The sequence below is a fragment of the Labrus bergylta genome, chromosome 3, assembly GCF_963930695.1.
Source record: "Labrus bergylta chromosome 3, fLabBer1.1, whole genome shotgun sequence".
Taxonomy (NCBI): domain Eukaryota; kingdom Metazoa; phylum Chordata; class Actinopteri; order Labriformes; family Labridae; genus Labrus; species Labrus bergylta.
Window position 1 is genome coordinate 1,296,729 of NC_089197.1, and position 9,576 is coordinate 1,306,304.

At 44.8% G+C, this 9,576-nt stretch overlaps 1 protein-coding gene across 1 annotated transcript in view; it reads right to left on the bottom strand.

Moving 5' to 3' along the window:
• The window catches only part of sv2ba (synaptic vesicle glycoprotein 2Ba), a 21,297-nt gene extending 12,022 nt beyond the window's left edge, over positions 1 to 9,275 (bottom strand). Inside the window, exons 1-2 of the mRNA XM_065952437.1 lie at positions 9,124 to 9,275; positions 1,834 to 2,599 (exon numbers count right to left, since the gene is read on the bottom strand). Of these exons, the coding sequence (XP_065808509.1) occupies positions 1,834 to 2,311 (478 nt within the window). The 5' untranslated portion in view covers positions 2,312 to 2,599; positions 9,124 to 9,275. The remainder of the gene's footprint in view (positions 1 to 1,833; positions 2,600 to 9,123) is intronic.
• Between the last annotated feature and the right edge of the window lie 301 nt (positions 9,276 to 9,576).

A 9,576-nucleotide genomic window follows, 5' to 3' on the forward strand; every position in this document is an offset into this window, starting at 1 on the left:
ACAGACGCTATCAAGGAACATTTGCCAAAAAGTTGTGTCTTAGCTGCATACAGATTTACTGCAGTGATAAAAAAAAACATTTGGAACATCTATAGCATGCAGGCTACTGAAATAATATGTGGCATAACACACAGAATATCCAAAATGTAGAGTATCTTAAAAGCAGGCCCCCCATCTCTGTTTGCTTTAATTAGCACAATTAGCATGAGCTCTGGCATCGAGCGAGACAACCTTCACCAAGTTTCACTTTCAATGACTCATGGTGGCTCAATGGACCCCTCCTCTAATGGGACACTCACTGTTGGTTTGGAACATAATTTGCATTTGCATACAAAGATCCGAGCCTCCTAATGTGTCCCACTGTGGGGGGGGGGGGGGGGGGGGGGAGATGTGTCTGTCTGACGCATCGGTCCGTCTGCATGTGCCATCCACAGCCAAACATATGCAGGATTTTGCTTCAGCCAAGCACAACAGCAGATCATTTCACTGATGACTTCCTCCACTCTGGGAAAAGATAAAGAACTCTTCAACAGATGATCGTAATTAGCTCGGCTCGGAGGTTTCCAGAAGGCTGTATATCTGTTTTGGAAGGATGTGTTGGCTAAATCTGTTTTCAGCCATGCTAGCTTGCTAGCTCGAGGGATTGCACTAGCAGACTGTCGTCTTTTATCACTCTGGTGTAGACAGAAATATCTCAGCATCCTCCAGGTGCATCATCGTGAAATATCAGAGTACATCAAGGTGTGTTTCTATTGACTTTGTTGATCCTCTTACATTTCCTTTAGCTTAGCATCGCTATGAGGTTTGAGGAGGTGAAAAATCTCCAGCAACACTAAAAGGTTATTGATCTTCATAGTAAACTAAGTGTTGTTGGAGCTTTTTAACCTCTTCAAGCCTTTCATAAAAAGGGGTGTGGCTGAGTCGACGGACAGGTGGACGCTTTGTAACCGTTTGCGGAGGAGGCTTAAAGCAACAATCTGCAACTTTTCCATCTTCAAACAGTCGTCTCTAAGTCGATCTAGAAGTACAACAACTGTCAACACAGGCAGAAAGTGTCTCTCTCGTGTCCACAGAGCACCCGTTTGCCTGTTTTCAGCACTACGTAACTTTGTCAGCGGGTCGAGGACAACTGGTGAGAAGTGCGTACGTCTTTACGGCGCTAGTTCACACAACAGCCTTCAGATACAAAGCAGACAGTTAGCTCGTCTCTGTACTGTTTGATATACGACGGCTGAGAGGACGAGGACGAGACATTTCGTTAGCCTGTATCGTTAGCGGTGTCATCGTTGTCTTGTGTTTAGCAGCTTGACCGGCTGCAGGAAGTCGTCTAAACCGAGTTATTTGTCAGGTTTGATGCAAACAAATTAATAAATTTATCTGACACCAAAAAGTCGTCTCTACAACCGGGTGTAGACGCTAGCAGCAGGGTCATATATGTGCAAAATCCAGTAATAACGCTGAACCTTGTCAAGCTCCTCTGCTTGTCAACAAATCCCCCAGGTGGGTGACACTCCCACAGCTAGGTGTTTGTTCTGCCCTCTGAGTCTGCCTTCTCACCGTAAACAATAGGACATGGAGCGAGAAAGACCGAGAACACCCAAGCCCTTCCAGAGAGGGGGCGTGGTCAGACACAGCTCATTTACATATTTAAAGGTACAGACACAGAAACAGCCTGTTCTGAGCAGGGCTGAAATAGAGGGGTTTATAGACATGATCAAATACAGGATCAGAGTGGATTTAGAACAAGAAACTTCACACACATGTTTTGAGGAGCTCTGAAGGACTCTGATCGTCCAGAGACTTTTCCTCTAACGGCATCTTCAGATCACTTACCCAGCAGCCCCTTGTCAGAGTTGGATATGCACATGTCCTTCTCAGCGCTGGGCATGACGAAGCCCACTACGAAGCCGTCAACGCCATCCGCCATCAGTGCCAGACCCAGCACGAAGAATAACATCCACTGGAAGCGTCCATGGCCACATTCCTCCATGATGGCCTCGTACTGCTCTGGCAGGTTTTCCTCCTCCTCCTCCTGCTCTTTGGCCATGCGGGCTTTCCTGCGGGCCTCCATCCGAGCCGCCCGCCTCGCCTCCTTGATCTCATCCGGATGAGGGACGCCCTGGTACTCCCCCTCATACATCTGCTCGTCGTCATCGGCGCCCTCCGTGGCGTCACTAGCAGCATCCTCCTCCTGGGGAGGGTAGTCCGACTGGTAGGGGTAGCCGTCCTGACCTCCTCCATCCTGGGTGTAGGTGTACTCCCCACCCTCCGTCACCTGTTGGTTCACGTTGTTCTGATAGGGGTCATCCATGGTTCCTGCCGGGTGTGAGCGGAGCAGGACTGACTTCTCCTTGTCGCCGTCGTACTCGAATGAAGCTCAAGTTGTCAGCTATAATGACATAATCCTCTGGAGGAGCCGTGGGTTAGCTTTCAGTGTTTCCTCCGTCTTCCTGGGCTCCAGGTGTCAGAAACAAAACCTTTCAGGTATACGCTGTGGCTTCAGTCTTCTCAGGGAATCCAGGTCTCAGATTTAAGGCCTCAAAAGGTTGAGTTGGAGCACTTTTAGCTTTGTTGTTTTTCACAGATCTGCATGCTGGACCTGAAGAACACGAGACAGAACGTTGGTCAGGATTACAGATAAGGAGAGTGTTTGTAGAGCAGAGACATTACTATGCAGCAAAGGTTATCAGAGGGCGTCACAACACAGAACCTTTAACATCTTGTCGTTACAGAAAAGGGAGACGTTTCTTTGACATTATAAGATTCACCCCGACAGATTCTGATTACAAAAAAATCTTCCAGTTGACACCCCCTTTAATATAATTAATTTAACATGATTTATAACTGGTTGTTTTAGACAGGAAGCTGCAGGGAAGGGTTTTTTTTAGGCGGTACTTTAAAGTATGATAAAGCAGAAGAGAGCAGTTCAGGACTCTCGGGCTCTGTTGCAGGTTGCGTGTCCTTCCTTCCACACAACCAGATAATCTCTTCGTCTGCCTGATCCAACGCTCTGACGCCATTTTGATCCATCACACAGCATGCACTGCTGCAACAATGACAGACTCACATGTGTCTTTATTCCACAGAGACCAGAGGCACCAACAGGAAGACAATAACACAAATTAAATTGTATTTTTCAGGATTTTTTTTTTCTTTTGCTTTCTGTCACATTCATTAATGGATTCTTTTAAAGACTCGCACAGTGACGGCTGGCACGCACTCTTTCACAATTAAGGAAGTGTTTGCCCCGAGGCTGAATCATCTGTTATTTAGAGATAACAAATGATGCATTGGAGAAATGTTCTGTGACAGACAACAGAGCGGCAAAGCTGAATGCAAAATACAATTCATTACAACCCGTCTGATTAAAAGAGTCGACTGTTTAAATGTTAAACTCGTCTTCTTCTGGCCGGCTCTGGTCCAGCCGCGTGCTCAGAGATGATTTTGCTCTGCGGTCACTGCTTCACATTCACTCTGAAAGACTACAGTCCCCATCAGCATCCTGCTCAAGGGCACCCTGAAGGCCAGGATTAGCTTTGAAGCTAGCCGTGTAACTTCTGGGAAATGCTAACCATGAAGTAGCAACAGCAGAAAAGACTCATGAACTTAGTCCAGCTGCTCTGTTATTTTATTCTCAGCTGACATGAACAAAGGCAACATTTTGGATTATTTTTAAGGAATTCAACGGTTAATCTCTCCTCTCAGACGGTAAACTGTCTCGCATTAAGAGCAGATATTCCTCTAAAGACACACTTCAGCACTGATAAGCGCTATTTATACGTTTGTTCTTCATGTGCATAGGTAAAGATTGTTCAGAGATCTTGATGAAGAAGAAGATATGCTTTATTAATTCCGCGAGGAGAAATTCAATTTTACACTCTTTTGTTGAACATGCTACACACACACACGCACAAACAGGATCCTGTGAACATGCATTGATGGAGAGATGTCAGAGTGGGGGGTGGGGGGGGGTGTTGAATTGCACTTCGGCAGTGCTCAAGAAGTGACCTGCCACCTCTCCAGCTACCAGTCCAGTTTCCAGACTTGGTCTGCAACTGGACTTGAGCCGGCGACCCTCCAGTTCCCCACTCACATCTTTACAGACTGAGCTGCTGAGACCACATATTACTTCAGATTTGGATGGATTTCACATTTCTCTCCAAACACATCCTGAAATAGTTTCTTAGTAAAAAAACAAACAAACTTGGAATTGTTTTTCCAAGACAAGCTAAGCTAAAGCTTCTAGCGTCTGGATGTGTACATTTTAAAATAAATTAAGTGCAAATTTAAAATAACAAGCTTTGTTTTTTTGGAGTTAAGTATAAATTCAAGTAGTAAATAAAGTATTAAAATCCTCTTCTGAAAGACACAGGACAAAGCATCATTATCTCTAAGTTAGTGCCTCATATATAAATTGATATTTGTATTTAGGGCGTATTTGTATTTATTTTACAGTTGTTCTGTCCTGCGTTTAAGCACTATATCCCCCCCTCCCCATTCCCCCCGCTGGTCTGCCCTCACACTGCTCCAGGACTAACCGGGCCTGAGCACGGTTTCCTCTTCTTCATAACGTCTAAATACAACACATGCATGGCGTCAGGTGGTCATGAAGCGTGCTTAGTTTACAAGACAGGCGGACGCGATGGTGCCTAGTGCCATTTGTTGTTGTTGTTGTTGTTGTATTTTAATGCCGATCTGTTTGCACATTATCTTTGTACTTTTTTATACATCTGTATTTGTATTGTATGTGTTTCTATATATTTTTTAACACTCTTGCAGTTTGCACCGTGCTCCAGAGAGATAACATTATTTCTGTTCGACCAGTACGTACGGTAAAAACTGACAGAAAAGAAGACTTTGACTCTTAGTATTAGAAACCATCAGGCTGTGTGGGGATTGTAGTTTTAACCCAGAAGGTAACTTTCTACAAACAAATACAAGTACGGTGGCTGGGAAGTGCAAACCCAAATTACAAAGTGTGAAACTCTTTTCCAAAGCTTGAGACAAATTTACATTTTGCGCTGTCGCCTCACAGCGAGGAGGTTCCTGGTTTGAATCCTCGTCCTTCAGGAGTCTCTCTGTGAGGAGGTTCCTGGTTTGAATCCCCGTCCTTCAGGAGTCTCTCTGTGAGGAGGTTCCTGGTTTGAATCCCCGTCCTTCAGGAGTCTCTCTGTGAGGAGGTTCCTGGTTTGAATCCCCGTCCTTCAGGAGTCTCTCTGTGAGGAGGTTCCTGGTTTGAATCCCCGTCCTTCAGGAGTCTCTCTGTGAGGAGGTTCCTGGTTTGAATCCCCGTCCTTCAGGAGTCTCTCTGTGTGGAGGTTCCTGGTTTGAATCCCCGTCCTTCAGGAGTCTCTCTGTGAGGAGGTTCCTGGTTTGAATCCCCGTCCTTCAGGAGTCTCTCTGTGAGGAGGTTCCTGGTTTGAATCCCCGTCCTTCAGGAGTCTCTCTGTGAGGAGGTTCCTGGTTTGAATCCCCGTCCTTCAGGAGCCTCTCTGTGAGGAGGTTCCTGGTTTGAATCCCCGTCCTTCAGGAGTCTCTCTGTGAGGAGGTTCCTGGTTTGAATCCCCGTCCTTCAGGAGCCTCTCTGTGAGGAGGTTCCTGGTTTGAATCCCCGTCCTTCAGGAGCCTCTCTGTGAGGAGTCTGCATGTTCTCCTCGTTCATGTGTGGGTTCTCTCCTGGTTCTCCGTCTTCCTCCCACAGTCCAAAGACATGCTCGTTAGGTTAACTGCTGACTCTAAATTGTCCGTAGGTGTGAATGTGAGTGTGGCTGGTTGTCTGTCTCTAGATGTCAGCTCTGTGATTGGCTGGTGAACAGTCCAGTGTGTAACCCCGCCTCTCGCCCCAAACTGGGACCCAGACTGGATGGATGGATGGACGTTTGATGCTAAACACAGATAACGCACAACTCTCCTCAGGATACTGTCGATTGAAAATTTGTCTCAAGCTTTGTAAAAATGTTTCACACTTTATAATTTTAGTTTTGCCCTTCCCAGCCACCGTACCACAGAAAAGCAGCGCCTGGAGATTTGAGCTTTTATTACAATTTAAAAAAAAAAAAGTAACAATGGAGTTCTATTTGAATTAGGACTAAAGTACCAATAAAGGAGATTTGATCAGATTTGACCCTTATTCAGAGGATTTAAATTGTTCCTGTACATTTTGAAAACACCAACATGTAAGAGACACATAACGCTTTGTGATCTTTTCAGACATACTGGTGATTTTGTTGTTTATATTTTTGTTCTCAGGATGTAATTATTCTTTCTGTGTGCTATTATTGTGAACATGGTTTTTATAACGACTCCGATCCTGACACAGTCGTTTTCTTATCGTTTCACGCGAGTGGACGTCCGCTTTGGTCTGAGTTGGTCTGTTCTGGTTTGGAGCCGGGATGACGAGCGATGTAATTTAATCCAGATTAAGACTGCAGTTTTTTTTTTTCATTTTGCCCTTGTTGCCTCGTGTTATTGTTTCGTCACAGAGGTGGTTGACAGCGATGGTGGATTATGGAGTCTGGATTGAAGCACTGAAAAATGTGTTTCCTGCTCCTGGGTTTTTTCAACATTTGAAATCCTGACAAAGACGCATCCATCGGTTTAGCTGCGGCGCCATGATGCACCTGCAATCTTCCAGGTGTCTCATGCTGCTTTCTGCTGTTGTTTTCCTTCTTTAATGTGAATAATTCAGGAGAGAACAAGGGAGGGGGGAGGACGAGTGAGGACGCTCAGTCTGGTTGCTTTCATCATCCTGCAGCCAGCCTTTACTCACACAGCTGGTGCTTACATAATCGTTAGTCTGCCCGTCTTCACTCTTTCCTCCTGTGTCTCCCTCACTCGCTGTTCTCTTATAACTTATTGATTACTTTCTGTTCATCACTGTATCAACCTCCCAACACACACACACACACACACACACACACACACACACAAACACACACACACAGTTATTCAGACGTCAAATCAGCATTTCTGCCTGTGCAGAGTTTGAATAGGTCACCCCCCTCCAGAGAGTCCCCGGTGTTGAAAAGTCAAAAGAGTTCCTTTGAATCATGAAAAATCGATGTGTGTGAGGTTTAACGGGAAGCAGAGAGGTCACAGGGGTAATTTACAAAAAAACGCTATCTCAATTTCACAAGTGACCTTTTACCGCTCACATTATTTATTAGTTGGACTGAGCCGCACTCTGTCGTCCTCACTTCATCGGTTTCTGCAGTTCATTCTGAAGAGAGCAACACGACCACGCTCCACCCGCACAGATACGATGACGTGTCTTTAACTTTGATACACGCTGAGAAGCTGAAGATTTATGTTCTTTTAAAGCCTCTTTGGGATTCATCAGGTGCTTGAATTCACTCGTTTTTACACCGCTGGTCTCAAAAACAACACAGAAGTAACAACTTTAGAGTTTAATCGTTGTCGTTCTTTTAACACTATCGTTTGAGGACCTGTGTGCAGGGGCGTGTCCAGACTTTTTTAACCGAGGTGGCACAACCCGGGGGCCCTGACTTATGAAGGGGTTGCAGGTAGTTGGTGGGCGCATGCTATCTTTGCTAAATTCTTCAGGAACTCAAAAACAAAGATGTGCATTGTCACAATTTAAAGCACTAACGCTTGTACGCTGTCTAAGGTGTTTTCACATTAGGCTCGACTGCTTTATACCTTACCCGAGCTCGATTGCCTCCCCCTCCCCTCTCCATACTGATCAACTGAACCAGACTTTGGGTTCATGTGTACCGGGATCCAGGCCCTGGTCCCTTATGTGAAACCAAACCTAACTTGCTAAAAGAAAGTGTTTCTCCTTGGAAATGTATTTACAACTGAAAGTACGACCATTTGTTCTTAAGTCCCGCCTCTGATTAGGCAAATAGCCAATCATAGATTTAAATTTTTTGGGATGGCACCAGGGGTGGTCAATCAGATTTTTAGATGGGCCCATGCCACCTGTGGCTACCCATCTGGACACGCCCCTTCCTGCGTACAATCTGTGATATTTTGGCGGAATATGAATGAATAAAATCAAGTCTGCAACCAAAAGTGTTCTGCAGAATATAATTTATTCATAAGGATAAAAACCTCAAATCAGTGCATTTCTTTCTTTCTTTTCTTTCTTTCTTCTTTAAACTTTGATTGAATGATTTAGATTTGATTTAATCCGGCCCCAGGGGACGTCTCCTGCACAGCTGCACAGATTGTTTTTCTGCACCACCTGATTATGAATCCGCACTGGGACATCGAAGGAAAAAGTTCCAGAGCAGCCACAGTTTGGTTGTTAAATCCAAACTGGACCACTCATTTGGTCTTACATTAGCATATCAGAAAAGACTGCCAGGGTTTTACAGACAGCCGAGCAGTTTATTTTTCAGCATGATAGTAAATGGTGTCATCTGCGTAACGGTGTAAATATTGGAACTAAAATATGTGATGTTTTCTCCCAGCTTGCACCGACAGATCCTCTGATCCACAGGGCGAGTGGGTTGATTGTCACGGAGATTTAACCTTGATATGAAAAGCGTTTTTTGACAGACTGCATCCTCATGAGTTGTATTTGTTAGTGGAAAAACTCAAAACAAATAAAAGAGTTGATTTTCACCTCAGCTGGTCTGAGACCTAAAGGGGGTAAAGGACAATCCTCTGTGACTTCTGGGGATGACCCGTCTGCTTACCTTTCACGCACTATTATTAGCAACATGTTTTTGAGTAAGATACTGTCACTAGATTAAAAGTGTGACCATGCATGACCTTCTGAAAGGTTGGATTTTTGAAATTTAACCCCTTGTTTTTTATGCAACCAAACACTAGTGGATGAGAGCAGAGGTTGATTTGTTTTATCTGCAATGAAGGAAATTCAAACATATACGTGAGAACATTTCTTTAAATCAAAAGGTTGAAAATGTTGTCAGATAAAGCAGGATGTCCTAAAGGAGACTGTATTCATGAAACTTCTCTATCTATTCATACGTTTTTTATAAAGTAGAGAGCGAGGAGAGAGAACTGTTTCTAGATCAAATAACACTTGAAATGTATCATGATCATGTGTTTGGCTCCCTCACTCATTTGTTTGACAAAAGAATCAATGCAACATCACAGTACACAACATTTGAAGATGAAAAAAAGCAGTCTTACCGGAGTGGGCATTCCCTTAAAATAAAAATGACGAAAAAGAAACAAAACAAAGATCAAATATAGCTAAAGTCCAGATAGTATTTTCATATGTCCAAAGCCTACATGTCAGTTTAGCCTAAGGCCGTGTTGCAGCCAAGGCTGAGGGATTAGGATACAACCTCACGATCCCCCCCCCCCCCCCGCCCAACCACCACCACCCCTCCCTGACCAGAGCTCATCCCTACAGGAAACTCCCCGGAACTAACCCCCCCACCTGAGGGACCGAATGGTACGCTCCATCAAGTGTAAATAGCAACAGGCCCAGCTGATCGTGTCTGCAAACTGTGGAGACGCTCTGCAGGATTTCTGCTGATACTCTTGATCTCTGCAAACGTTCCTCTGCGGAGACTCAGGCTGCCAGAACAGCAGCTGGTACAGAGTCTGTATGTATTTTTTGCTCAAGGACACTTCAGC